The sequence below is a fragment of the Erinaceus europaeus genome, chromosome 11 (assembly GCF_950295315.1).
Source record: "Erinaceus europaeus chromosome 11, mEriEur2.1, whole genome shotgun sequence".
Lineage (NCBI taxonomy): Eukaryota > Metazoa > Chordata > Mammalia > Eulipotyphla > Erinaceidae > Erinaceus > Erinaceus europaeus.
In genome coordinates, this window is record NC_080172.1 from 108,207,369 (window position 1) to 108,222,019 (window position 14,651).

General features: G+C 39.4%; 1 protein-coding gene and 1 pseudogene across 2 annotated transcripts in view; one reads left to right on the forward strand and one right to left on the reverse strand.

Moving 5' to 3' along the window:
- HS2ST1 (heparan sulfate 2-O-sulfotransferase 1) overlaps positions 1-14,298 on the forward strand; it is a 137,154-nt gene extending 122,856 nt beyond the window's left edge. The window contains exons 4-7 of one of the 2 annotated variants that reach the window (XM_060202291.1): positions 5,068-5,206; positions 6,337-6,434; positions 7,778-7,935; positions 8,965-14,298. In XM_060202291.1, the coding sequence (XP_060058274.1) occupies positions 5,068-5,206; positions 6,337-6,434; positions 7,778-7,935; positions 8,965-9,194 (625 nt within the window). In that variant the 3' untranslated portion in view covers positions 9,195-14,298. The remainder of the gene's footprint in view (positions 1-5,067; positions 5,207-6,336; positions 6,435-7,777; positions 7,936-8,964) is intronic. The other variant, XM_007529959.3, reaches the window with a different exon arrangement.
- Positions 3,575-4,001, reverse strand: LOC103119647 (large ribosomal subunit protein eL27-like; annotated as a pseudogene).
- Positions 14,299-14,651: the final 353 nt, after the last annotated feature.

Here is a 14,651-nt window from a genome sequence, read left to right on the forward strand (position 1 = left end):
TCCTCTTGAGCATGTAGGATTGCAACACTTCTTTTCTGTAATTGGGCCACAGTAATAGACATTCGCTATATGAATACCCTTTTTCAGATATAAATTACTTGGAGCTCCAATGGTAGTGCACCGAGTTAAATAAATGCACATAGTACCAAATGCAAGGATCCTGGTTCGAGCCCCCGGCTCCCCACCTGCAGGTGTGTCACTTCACCAACGGTGAAGCAGGTCTGCAGATGTCGGTCTTTGTCTGCCCTGCCCCTCTCTGTCTTCCCTCAATTTCTCTCTGTCCTATCCCCCCCAAAATAATAATAAGAATAAAAATAAAAGGAAAAAATGGCCTCTAGTTGCAGTAGATTTGTAGTGCAGATGCCAAGCCCCAGTGATAACCCTGTAGGCAAAATTTAAAAAGAGAGAGATAATTTACTCTTAAATAATGTATTCACAAGGCAAAAAAAAAAGAGAGATAATTTACTCTTAAATAATGTATTCACATGGTTGTCAATGAGACCAACAAACACCAGCAGGCAATTCACTGTTTTTGCAGCAAAACAATGGAAACCTGCTACTGGAAACCCTTTGAAAATCCTGTGAACTCTTTAGGCCTAAGGGAGTCCAGAATATATTTCTGTCAATATCATTGTCACCAGTGAGGGCCCTCCTTAACCAGAGATACTAAATGTAGTTTGAAGCAGAAACCTCAAAGCATGTTTCCCAAACACGGTTCAGCTCTTTATCAGTTTTACCATTGTCTAGCCAGCTAACTAGTCTCCTTTTAAATATTCTGAGTATGGGGGGGTAGGCTGGGAGGTAGCGCAGCAGGTTAAGTGCACATGTCAACAAGTACAAGGACCGGCGTAAGGATTCCGATTCGAGCCCCCGGCTCCCCACCTGCAGGGGGGTTGCTTCACAGGTGGTGAAGCAGGTCTGCAGGTGTCTGTCTTTCTCTCTCCCTCTCTGTTTTCTTTCTGTCCAATCCAACAACAATGACAGCAATAACAACAACAACAATAATAACGACAGCAATGATAAACAACAAAGGGCAACAAAAGGGAAAAAATGGCCTCCAGGAGCAGTGGATTCGTAGTGCAGGCACCAAGCCCCAGCAATAACCCTGTGTTGGGCAGTATGCCAGCTTCCCTTGGCTTCTGCTTAACCAAGCACCAGTATGCCTGTATAGGGATTGGTTTGATCCCAATCAAAGCTGCGGTCTATTTACATAAATCACTTTTACATTTACATAAATCACCACCCTCCCTCCAGGGCATTGGTTCAGTGGTAGAATTCTTGCCTGCTTCGCCCCCTCTCCTTGTCACACCCTGATTTGCACCAGTCACTTTTCTCTCCACCCTCTCTACGTCACATCCTATTCACACCCTATTTGGAAAGTATATATATAAGGACAGGATTGTTTGTTTTAGTTCAGTTTTTAGTTTTAGTTTTAGTCTAGCTCAGCTTAGATTGTGCTGCGTCCTGCATGAATAAAGAGATACTGCCTACAGCTCATCCATAAGTCCCGGGTCGTCTGTCTCCTCTCGCGAAGCCAGCCCGACAACCCTGGGGCTTGAAAAAAAAATCTGATTATGTTGACCAGGTGGGGGCACACCTGGTTGAAACACACATGTTACAGTGCACAGGGAACCCAAGTTCAAACCCTGGGTCCTCACCTACAGGGGAAAAGCTTTGTGAATGGAGAAGCAAGACTACAGGTATCTCTGTCTCTGTCCATCTGTATCTCCCCATTCCTCTCAATTTCTGGCTGTCTCTATTCAATAAAATGATAAAGATTAAAAAAATATTCTGAGTATGCACATGATTTTTTTTTTTTTTTACACTTAGGCACCAGAGCCTTCCTTATCCATGCATGGTGCTCCTGACCCAGGCCATTGGTTTTTCTTCATTTATTGTTTTAAAGTAGTGCAAGGGTGTGGGGGAGAAGTAGAGAGCAGAGACACCACAGCACTGCTCCACCATCCATTGCATTCCCCCAGTGCTGTTCATGTGCCCCCACATGGTATGGGGATTTGAACCTGGGTCCTCCTGCATAGGCAGGTGTATTTGGTGAGCTCTCTCCCAGCCCACTTAATTACTCTTCGTGTTCACTCATCTACCATGTGATTATAAAGAAGTTTGCATTCCGGGAGTCGGGTGGTGACGCAGCAGTTAAGCGCACGTGACACAAAGCGCAAGGACCAGTGTAATGATCCCGGTTTGAGCCCCCAGCTCCCCACCTGCAGGGGAGTCGCTTCACAGGCGGTAAAGCAGGTCTGCAGGTGTCTGTCTTTCTCCCTCTCTGTCTTCCCTTCCTCTCTCCATTTCTCTCTTTCCTATCCAACAACGACAACATCAGTAACAACAGCAACAATAAAAACAACAAGGGCAACAAAAGGGAAAATAAATAAATATAATAAAAAAATTTTAAAAAGAAGTTTACATTCCTTGCTTTATCTTACCACATATCCCAGATGACAAGAATGTGTTTCTTAAAATATCTTTTGGGTAGAGACAGTCAGAAAATGAGAGGGAAGTTGGTGATAGAGAGGAAGAGAGACGCCTACAGCACTGCTTCCCCAACTCGCAAAGCTTTCCCCCTGCAGATGGGTCCAGGGGCTCAACCTGGGTTCTTGCACATTGTAACATGTGCACTTAATCAGGTGCACCACCACCTGGCTCCCAAATAGCTTTTTTTAAAAAGATTTTATTTATGTATTAATGAGAGACAGGAGGAGAAAGAGAACCAGAGCATCATTCTGGTACTTGCACTGCCAGGCATCAAACTCAGGACCTCGTGCTTGAGAATCTACTGCCTTAACCACTGTGCCACCTTCCAGGCTGCCCTAAAATGTTACCGTACCAAACTGATGTTCAGATTTTATTTTTCCTTTTCTAATTGTCATATAACATCATAGATTCCTGCCAGATGTTCTCTTCTCTACCGAGGAAAGTCATGTTCTAGGCCAATATCGGTTTATTTTCTTGGAGTAAAGATGACTTTTAAAAAAAAAAAATTATTATTGGAGAAATTGAGAGGGGAAGGGGAGATAGAGAGGGGAAAAGACAGAGCGACACCTGCAGCTCTGCTCCACCACTTGTGAAACTTTCCCACTAAAGGTGGAGACCAGGGGCTTGAACCCAGGTCCTTATGCATGGTAACATGTGCACTCAACCAGGTGCACCACCACTTGGCCCCCAAAAGATGAGTTTTCCACTCTTCCACCCCCTCAGCCCCGCTGAGACGCATCTCAGATGATCATAATAAAGGTGGGGTCTGTAACCACAAAACATAATTTTCCCAGGTATGAAACTGTCTGGTTAACAAGAGAATGAAGCCTGCTCTCCTGAAAGCTGATTTATTCCCTAATCAGCTGACCTGGATGGCCCTGCTGCTGTTTTTGTCATGCCAGTTTTCTGTTACAATTTCTTGCTTCTTGTTTATATAGCCATAGCCTATCTTACAAATAATTTTTTTTCTTTCTTTTTTTTTTTTTTTAATTGCCACTAGGTTTATTGTTGGGGCATGGTGCCTGTGTGACCAATCCACAGCTCCTGGATTTTTTTTTCTTGTCTTTTTTTTTTTTTTAGCTTTTAATGACTGAAACAAAATGTCTAAAATCGTAGTTTTTGGAAGAACCATTTGTTCTTGCCAGTCTTGTACCTTTCCTCAAACTTGACTTTTGCCTCTCGACGTGCCTTGTGGCAGGATCTCGGAAGACATCCTTGTTGACAACAGTTTTGTCCAAGGGGATATCCACAGAGTACCTCATGGGCATAAGGTGATTGTAATTATAAACTTTCACGAAAGACTTGATCTTTGACCTCTTGGCGATTTTCTTCTTGTCCATAGTAGCTGTCATGGTCAATCCCAGCCACCTGAGCACATGGCTGTATGGGCGGTCTGAGGTGCCATCATCAATGTTCTTCACGATGACGGCTTTGCGTCCAGCATAGCTTCCGGCCAAAACCAGCACCACCTTCCTGGGTTTCATAAACTTGCCCATTTCGACAGTAGCCACCAGCGCCTACAACAAAAAAGCCCCCCCCCCTTTTTTTTTTAAACTAGCTATGACAGAGGCAAATGGAGAGAAAGACAGATACCTGCAGACCTGCCTTTCTGCTCAGGAAGTGAACCCCCCTACAGGTGAGGAGCAGGGTCTCAAACTCAGGCCCCTGAGTATGGTGATAAGTATACTTAGCCAGGCGTGCAAATACCTGTCCCCCCAAATAATAGTTCTCACTTAATTTCAGAAAGAGTTCATTTTGTCTTACTCAAATCTTGCTTCACATCCATATACATGCCACCCATAGAATCCATACAACCTGAAAATCTGCTAATAGAAAAATAAGGGAGTGGTCCAGGAAGTGTTGTAGTGGCTAAGGGACTGGACTCTCAAGCATGAGGTCCTGAGTTCAATCCCCAGCAGCACATGTACCAGAGTGATGTCTGGTTCTTTCTCTCTCTCCTCCTCTCTTTCTCATTAATAAATAAATAAAATCTTTAAAAAAAAAAAAGGGGGGGGGACAGATGAGTCCAGATAATTGTAAGGTTTTCAGATTGGCCAAAGTGAGATTGACGAGTCACCTAAACAATTCTCAGGGACTGCAAGGATTGCCGAGTAAAAAGCCTCTCTAGTGTTTGTTCAACTATCTAGCACCCCCTCAGAAAATAATGCTCACGACTCAATGTCTCTTACTTCCATCGTGTTAAAATCGGTATCGGTAGGAGTTAGACGCCAGTGATAATGCCTGTGCACACTTGCAACTGGACCTACCATTTAGTGTTCATCGGTTTAGTTTGCTGCAAGTGAGAGTCTAAAATTGCAATGGTTTATGTACTCGGTTTATGTACTCCTTGCTAGTAGAGCTTGGAATTATTTTTCCTTCAATATTCCTGTCTTCAGTCATAATGTTAAAATTTTGTTTTATGTATTTTTATTCTAACAAATAATCATAAAATATTTCCTAATTTTCAAATAATCTGTTTTACAAATTAATTTTACTTCCATATAGAATCATTAAATTTCAAGGAACTACTGGATAGAAATGTCAGTTTCATGTTTCAATGGTGTTCTGTTTCAGATTTGGTGTGAAGAAGAAGCCAATTTACATTAATGTCATTAGGGATCCCATTGAGAGACTGGTTTCTTACTATTACTTCCTGAGGTTTGGGGATGATTATAGACCAGGATTGAGGAGGCGAAAACAAGGAGACAAAAAGGTAATTCCATTTTATAAAGGTAATGTTTATGAAGCACATCAATCTATTTTTAAATTTTATTATCGGTGATAAATATATTACAGTCAAATACACTAGTTGTACATGTATAACATTTCCACATAGCGCTACAACCCCTACTACGTCCTCCTCTGCCATGATGTTCCAGTACCTGAACCCTCACCCCCAGAGTCTTTTACTTTGGTGCAATACACCAACTCCAGTCCAAGTTCTGCTTTGTTTTTATAACCTGTGAATCTCTGTCCCTTTATTATTGTTATTATTATTATTATTATTATTTCTTTATTGGGGGATTAATGGTTTATAGTCAACAGTAAAATACAATAGTTTGTACATGAGTAACATTTCCCAGTTTTCTGCATTCTCTGTCCCTTCAGATGCATCTGGGCCATGTAATTCATGATTATCTGAGAGCTGCTTCTGCTTTATACAGAGATGATGTTTTTTTCTTTTCAGGAAACAAGGTTTAAGTGTGGTTCTACACTATATTCTTTTCAGATGATTATTTCACAAAGAATACTTCTATGTTTTGTTTTTATTTAATTTCCTCTGCTAAGTTGACAGGAACTACAAATACTATATATAGTTTTATTCTTTCTTTATTGGGGGAATTAATGGTTTACAGTCAACAGTAAAATGCAGTAGTTTGTACATGTGTAACATTTCTCAGCTTTCCACATAACACTCTAGCCCCAGAGTCTTTGATTTTGTTGCAATACAATACAGCAAACCCAGTCCAAGTTCTGCTTTGTTGAGAACATATATTTTTTTAATTCTTTTTTTTTTTTATTTATTATTTTTTTTTATTAACAAAACCATAGGGTAGGAGGGGTACAACTCCACACAATTCCCAAGGAGGTGAGGTAGGGCTGTTACCTTCACATAGTAAAAAGGACCAATAAAACCCTATTGACATGAAACAAAGGCATAAGAGAAGAGAAGCCTGTGCTGAACATTCCTCACTTCTTATGTCCTCTTGACTTACCTAGCCCTTTCAGTTCACCATCTGTCCAGCCACTTCTGCCCATTTACTCTAATTGGTTACATGAAGATATTTGATCATTGAAACTCACGTTAGTGGCTCACCAAGTACTGCACTGTCTTTGTTCTAGACCTTTGATGAATGCGTCGCTGAGGGTGGCTCAGACTGTGCTCCCGAGAAGCTCTGGCTTCAAATCCCATTCTTCTGTGGCCATAGCTCGGAATGCTGGTAGGCAGTTAAAACTAAACTGACTTGAACTGATAATACTCTCTGTTTCTGTTATCTGTATAGTAACAAGTGGGACTCTCTTGGTCAAGGGTTAGGTATAATGAAATCAGAGAAAAGCCAGACTGAATGTAACATGTAATTAAAATGTCATGTCATTAAATTATATCTGATTTTGTGGCTAACTTTAAATGCCCTAAAAAATTCTTCATATATGTGGCCTGGGAGGTGGCAGAATGGAAGAGCTCTGAACTTCTTCTTCTAGCGTTTGCCCTTCTTCCGTAGCCAGTCAACAGCGTCAGGTTGAGCCTGATGTAAAGTTTCGAGACCTCCTTTGAATCTGGAGAGGTGGCTTAGAAGCAGGAGGTCCTGAATTCTTACCTGTTAACTGTTCCTTGGCAACTCCTGTAAACTAAGCTCACAAATTAACTACTAAGCACAAGTTGCAGGAGTGAGTGGGGGAGTCTGGGCAGTAGCGCACCTGGTTAATTACACACATTATCATAAGCAAGGATCCAGGTTCAAGCCCCCTGCTTCCCACCTCCAGGGTGAAGCGAATACTTCATGTGTCTCTCTGCCTCTTTATCTTCCCCTCCCCTCTCTGAGATAAAAAAGGGAGCGGGGAAGGCAAAAATGGCTGCTGAGAGTGTTGGATTGTTGTGTAAGCATTAAGCCCCAGTGACTTGATAACCCTGCTGGCAATAAACACACACACACACACACACACACACACACACACACACACACACACTGCTTGAACCTTACTAGAAAGCTCTTAAAATAAAGAGTTTAGTTTAGAGTTGATTTTTTTTTTTTTAAATGTAATGGGATTGATGAGATAGCTTAACTGAAAACTCACCTACCTGATTTGCTAGGTGTGTGACCCCGTTTCCAGTTCAAGCACCTTGCAGCCACAGTCAAGAGGTGGGGGTGATGGTGGTTCAGTGTTGCGATTCTCCCATCTGAAAAAGAACAAAGCAAACAAACAAACAAAAATTCAGAATCATGAAGCCACGAAATTTTTTTTTTCTTTTTAATGAAATGCACTGAGACTAAACTAGATGGAAGGATTATGTCACACATAGACTTTCTCATGCCGCCGTCATGAAAATACCAGTCATTTTGTATCCCTTGTCCACTCTGAATTAGTTCACACAGAAACTGAGGATAGTGACAAATAATATTTGAAACAGTTGTGCCTTCCCAAAAAGAACATTAATAAAAGACCGTTAAGCCTTTGGGTGGACATGTGTTGATCTGTTTTCTCCATGATAAACAGTGTCAGAGGCATCAGAGATAATAGGTTTCACAACCAAGTGTTTAACTCCTCTTTCTTGGTGGTTTAGGAATGTGGGAAGCAGGTGGGCTATGGATCAAGCCAAGTATAACCTAATTAATGAATACTTCCTGGTGGGAGTGACTGAGGAGCTTGAAGATTTCATCATGTTGTTGGAAGCGGCTTTGCCCCGGTTCTTCCGGGGGGCTACTGAACTCTATCGTACAGGTATGTAGAGGCTAGGTTTCTTTTGAAAGTGGTCTTTGACTATATTTGTTTATAGCTAGAAAAATGTACTTGATTGAGCTTCTTCAGTAAAGCAAAGAAGTGATTCCAAAAGGCTACTCTAACGTCTGTTTTTGTTCATTATTTCCAATACAAAGCAGTGTCTCACACAGATGGGTCATTAAATATATTTTGAATGAATCAGAAGGTATTGGAAGAATGGTGATACTCCATACAGAGCCAGTCTTAAAAATATGTAATATTCAATAACGCTGCATAACAAACAGTAGAACTATGTCTTCTCTGTGTAAACCTGTCATCTATTCTTTAAAATCAGATTGGGACTTTGGGACCCAGTCACCTTAATAACGATCATCACTCGGGTGGGGGAGACAGCATGATGGTTATGCAAACAGACTCTCATGCCTGAGGCTCTGAAATCCCAGGTTCAGTCCCCGCCCTGAAACCAGAGCTGAGCAGTGCTCTGGCAAAAAATCTAAAAATAATGGTCATCATTTGTTACACTCACGTGCTTGAGGAGCCTCTACAGTGCCAATATAGGAAAGTGGCTGTGTTGACCTTATCTTATCTGCCTTTTCTTGATATTTGGCCCCGTTCTTTGGCAAGATAAGAATTCCCTTTCCTAACAGTTGCATATGTTCACGTTTTTAATACATAATTGTAGAGAATGAAAGTTAATTATTCATAACATCAAGCATGTGATAATATATGTAAAGTGACAAGCTATTTTTTTTTTCTTTTTTGACAAGCTACATAGTACTGTTGGGTGATACGTTACTATTAGGCATCCCACTAAGACTTTGATAGGTTAAGGATTGGTATTATAAGTGAATAAGTTATAGTTCTTACATGATTAGTGCACTGATTATGCCTGAGTGATGTTAATATCAAAAAGTATATCACATGTAATATTAATTTAAATCATTGCTTCAGAGAGTCAGTAATTGATCTTCTGTCTGCTCTCAGAGTTAGTTACCTTTTCTTCCTTCTCTTCCCTTTCCCCTTTATAAGTAGGAAAGAAATCTCATCTTAGGAAAACCACAGAAAAGAAAGTCCCCACAAAACAAACCATTGCGAAACTCCAGCAGTCTGACATTTGGAAAATGGAGAATGAGTTCTATGAATTTGCACTGGAGCAGTTCCAGTTCATCAGAGCCCATGCTGTACGGGAAAAAGATGGCGACCTCTACATCCTCACACAAAACTTTTTCTATGAAAAGATTTACCCTAAATCGAACTGAATACAAGATGGGACTCTTCCATGGAGTCTTGAACTCAATTGACCTTTGGCCCTGTCTTCACCTTAGTCTTGAGTTCCACAACCTGGACTGCTGACAGTTGGTATTGAACCACGTTAGTAAACAGACAGTAAAGCCAAGGAAATGCGTACTGGCTGCTGTTACCCGTGGTCGGAAACATTTTACATTTCAGCCCTTCTTCTTTTCTCTGGTTAGATTTTGGTGAGAATATAGTCTCCTCCCTGAAGAAACTACACATCATCTAAAAAGAAAACAAGCAGGTCTAATGAGAAGGGTAAATCCAGTTTCCGAAAAAAAGCTTCTGATACTTTGTTTCCGATTGAGCCCCCCCACCATGGGCCCACCCCTACCCCACTAAGCATGAATGAAGAGGAGTCCGTTTTCTGTTTTCACCTTTACCTAGAGATTTGGGTTCTCCACCTCTACTGAATAGTATTATTAACTGCTTGGCAGTGTGCACTTTGTTTTTGTGAACCACGTCTCATGATTTATTAGAATGTTTGATCATGTTTGCTAAAAAAAGTGTTTCTGCTGTAGTTGAAATTGCTCATATTCGTGTCATTTTCATTTTTATTCCAAAAAGGTATTGTAAGTGTTTAAAAAAAAGAAGAAGAAAGAAAAGAAAGGAAAAAAGGAAAAACAACTTAAACCATTACTAATACTGTTAAAAAAAAAAAAAAAAAAGAAGCAAAGCAGTATTTCTCATTCCTGTTCCCCCCACTAAGTTTGGAGGAGGCGTTTCAAGAAGGTTGACATTACCTAGAGTTTAATTACTGCTTCCACACAGTAATTCAAAAACAAAAAACAAACAAAAAAACCCCAAAGTTTAGTATTTGTTTCTCTATGGGTCGTTTGTAAAGCTGTAAATTGAATTTTCAGTAATTCCGTATTATAACTCCATTAGTGAGCTGTGGTATGAGGAGGATTTTCCTACTTCTGTACTTTTACTCGTAGACTATTTTTACTAAGGTGCTTTATAATGGGTTTTAAAGCATTGCATTTACAAAAAGATGAAGAAGAAAAATGCTGTAAATATTGCGTATTTTATGGGTCTGGACCAAAAGGCTATAGGTAATTAGCTAAAAGTGGTTTTGCACAATTTTTTGTCAAGTAAAACCATCGGACCCACTGTTCTTGTATTTCTCATCAACTTTGCTGTTCAGACATCACTGAATTGAATTTCAGTCATCTTTCCATTTTTTGATTGCATTATTCACAACTAGGGGCAGTAGTTAGAGTGGAAAGAGTCAGAACATTTGATTTCTGGTGCTGGCTCAGCCACTTAATAGCTGTGTGATCTTGGGCAAGTCACTTAACCTTTCTTTGCCTCAGTGTCCTCATCTTGAAATGAGGATAGTCAGATCTGCTGTACCTACCTCACAGGGGTGGTGTGAGGATTAAATGAGATGATGTGTTAAAGCACTTTGAAAACTGTAAAACGCTATATAAATGGAAGGTATTAAGGAAACATCTTTGGCATATATAGTTTTACCTCATTTTTTTTTTTTTGAATAAACAAAGGTGAGAGTACACTTATAAGACGGTTGGAAAAGGTTAATCTTGATAGAAAGTTGTGTTTGATAAATATTCTCAGTGTTTTATCTTCATGTTTGGTCAACTATTGAAACATGAAACACCTGTGAACTCTTAACAGTTCATGAGCTTGAGTTCAGAAAGTTCCCTGTTGGGAAAAAGACTTCATCAGCTGACTTGGGCAGGAAATGTTCACCCTTTGAATTTGGAACATTTATTTGGTTTTTATTTTACACTACCTTTACAAGTGTTCACTTTTTTTATACCTCTGTTTTTTAAGATATATTCTACAGTTTGATTTCGTATGAATTTCCCTTCTTACAGTACAGAGATAAAGAATTTTAGAAACATTTTCTAAAAAGTAATTAATAATCCTTAATATATTGAGTTTCAATATTCCTGAGTAAGGCCTCATCAGACTTATGTAAGCATGTTAGACCAGCTTCTCTAAAGGTCATTCCTTAATTGTGGGAGGGGTTCAAAGAAGGCATCGCCTATCAAAGTATCATTCATCAGTAAACATATTTAAGGCTGATAGAAGCATTTTCACACCCTTCCAACATAGGAAAATATTAATAGGTCTTAAACAGAAAGGATTTTCTTCTTTTTCTTTTTTCCTTCTACCTCTTCTCTTTTTCTCCCTTCTTCAACTCCTATCTTTTTTGGTATTTGTGTTCATAAACATTTACAGATAATTGTTAAAAGTCTTTACTAATCATTTCCTTGCCCCAAACTAAACACTGCTTCAGAATGGAGCATGCGTGCCATTCATCTGCAGTGAACCCAACCACAAAATCGGGAGAACAAGCTGAAATATTCTCAAGGTACAGTAACTCTTTGTAGCAGCTAGAGTAGCACATAATACCTAGATCCAAGGGGTCAGCAGACTTTTTCTAGAAAGGCTTTTTTTTTTGCCTCTGTGATTATCTCTGGAGCTCAGTGCTGGCACTATGAATCCACTGCTCCTGGTGGCTTTTTTGTGTTTTGTCTTTTTTTTTTTTTTAATGGATAGAACAGAGAATTTGAGAGGGGGAAGGGAAGACGGGGAGAGAAAGAGAGACACCTGCGGACCTGCTTCACCTCTTGTGAAGCAACTTCCCTGCAGGTGGGGAACCAGAGGCTCAAACTGGGATCCTTGTGGGGGTCCTTGTGCTTCGCACTATGTGCGCTTAACCCAGTGTTCTACTGCCTGGCCCCTCTAAAGAGAATTAAGAAGTAAATATGGTAGGCTGTACAGGCCATACTCTGTCACAACTAGTCGGCTCCACCACTTCAGAACAGAAACAGTAGTGAGCAATACATAAATGAGTTTGGACGTGTGCCAGTAAAAGTTCACGACATTCAAGATACAGACCATAGATTGTAGTGTACCAAGCCCTATAACAGAGAAGTCACTGTTGATGGAAAAGTCATTTATTTAAAGATCTGCACTCCAGTGGCCTAAAAGAGTCTATATACTCCCAACATCTCTTAACGTACGTCCAAAGACTAGTTTTCTAATTCAGTCAGTCTCTCCTACAGATTCATAAAGTTTTTATGGTGTAGACATGTTTTCTTTCTTAGTTTAAAGGTTCAGCATAGTAGCATTATTCTCTCTTTAAGGAAGGTTAGGAATATCATTCCTGGAGATTGAGAAGGATTTAATTCTCTCTGTTCAGTAGTGTTCTTGCTTTCAGACAATTGCAGAGACCTTTTAATTCCTAACTTTATAATCGGTGAATAAATAAAACCACTCAAAATTACAATGTATTTTTTAAAGTAGCAAATGTGATTTTCTTTTTTCAGCCTTTGTGCTTTTTCAGTATTTTGATCAGAGGGAATGGTTTTGATACAAAAGCAAATTAACCACTCTTGAATTTTAAAAGATAATGTTGTGTGTATATGTGTCTCTCTATAAATATATATATATGTGTGTGTGTGTTATTTCCTAAAAGAGGGAAAAATACCTTTCTGTCCAACTTGTATCAACTCCTGTTTTCTATTTGCTGTGAAGTGGCAACTGTTGATAAGATTGTGGCTGTTTTAAAATGTAATGGGAAGGATATATATATATACATATATATATATATTTTTTTTTACTCAACTTTAATCTGTAAAATATCACTTAAATATATCTCGTGGCAACACTTAAAAATATTGCACGGGCTTATTACTTTTCCATTCATATCCACTTGTATAACTTTGGACATATTTGGGTGCTTCTGAATTCCTGAGGGATTTTAAGTTATTGAAGATCAAAGACCTTACACTTACTGACTTTTACTTTTTTAATGTTATCTTCTGTTCTTAAAATTATTTAGTACCTATAATTTGAAATCTACTGTTGTCCTGTCCCAATATGCACCCTACCGGAAATTGGTGAAATTGTTAGTGCCACCAGTGATTTGCAAACAATATTTTGATATTGCAGATGATTTGCTTATTTGCATAGTTCGAAAGAAAACAGTTTGTAGGCAATAATTCTTCTTTTCTAATAAAAGTTTAGTAGAAATCCTAAGATCACTAGAGAATTTAACTAAAGGCTGGTTCCCAAATGACCAGTTGGTATTTTATTTGCAGATTCTACATGGAGAGCATCTGTGTAAACCATCTCTCTGAGTTTTCTCCCATTGATGGTTTTTAAATGCACCAATTGACCTAGAATCTCTTATTGTGAGAAGCAGCCGGGACTGTAACCTTTTACAAAGTCTGTCTTTTAACAGGCCCAGGTGTTTCTACTTGGTGATGTGAAATGTTGTCTTTTCATAAATTTGTGCTATTTATTTTGAGTGGAAGCAGGGCAATTGCTATTAAATTCTTGCATTTATCTACTCTATCAAAGCTGCTGTTTGACACTAACTTAACTGTCATTCAAGGCAGCCTTTTGAGGGGGCAAAAACAACCCTGTTTGAAATGCACTGCCAACTCATCTCCTCTGGAACAGAGCTTACTGTCTGACTGCCTGGATTGGAGCTTACTGTCTGACTGCCTGGATTGGAAGATTTCAGAGATTGCAGTGGGTGATCAGTTGGTCAGATTTGTCCTATAATTCAAGTTCACGTAGCTTTGTGACCTTTGCAGTACTATTTTTAGAAGAACCCTAGGGTGAGGATCTCTTTTTTAACATATCACGGGTAAACCTGTGATTTAGACATTGGTGTGGTCTGAATTTTTAGACAGCTTTCATAGCTTCCTATTGTGAGTCAGGTATGTGAACCTCTCTAAAACAAACGTCGAATGTGATTTTGAGAAACATGGGTTGTATATTTGACTTTAATTGTATAAATATTCAAACAACTAAGCAGTGCCTTTTGCCCCACCTCACCCGCCACAATCCATGTTGGAAGATGCTCCCTCCTTCCTGTCTCTGCTGCTCTCTTTACCCTCCCACTCCCTTTCCGTCGATTCATTTATGTACTACTGTTTCCGACTTGAAACCATTTTGTCACATCTGTTGGAGAGCTAATCATGCCTTTTCCTTAACATTCTGCCAGCTTTCTGTTGTTGAAATGTTTCGGTTGATTACCTGATGCAAAAGCTATAAAATAAACACTCAGCAGGAAGGGGGAAAATGGTTTGGTGTCCTGTTGTCATATTTCCTTCTCTAACCTTGAATGCTGACATTTTTCTAGTGGACCCAGTTCAGTGCAATCAGCTTAGCCCTTAGTTATTGCTGCAGCCAGAAAGATAGGCAGGAATGACTTTCTGACTTATTTGTAACATTATTTTCATCTAGATGGTTGCCTGATACTTTGTACCACTCCTATTGAAATAACAGGTTATAAAAAAAGGGGGGGAGGGGTATTTGGGATGTACACTGAATTAGAAGAAAAAAAACAACTAAGAAATCAGGGACCAACTTGGAATAAAAAGGAAATCTGAAAGGAAAACAATGATCGGATTAACATTTAATACACAGTTGAAACA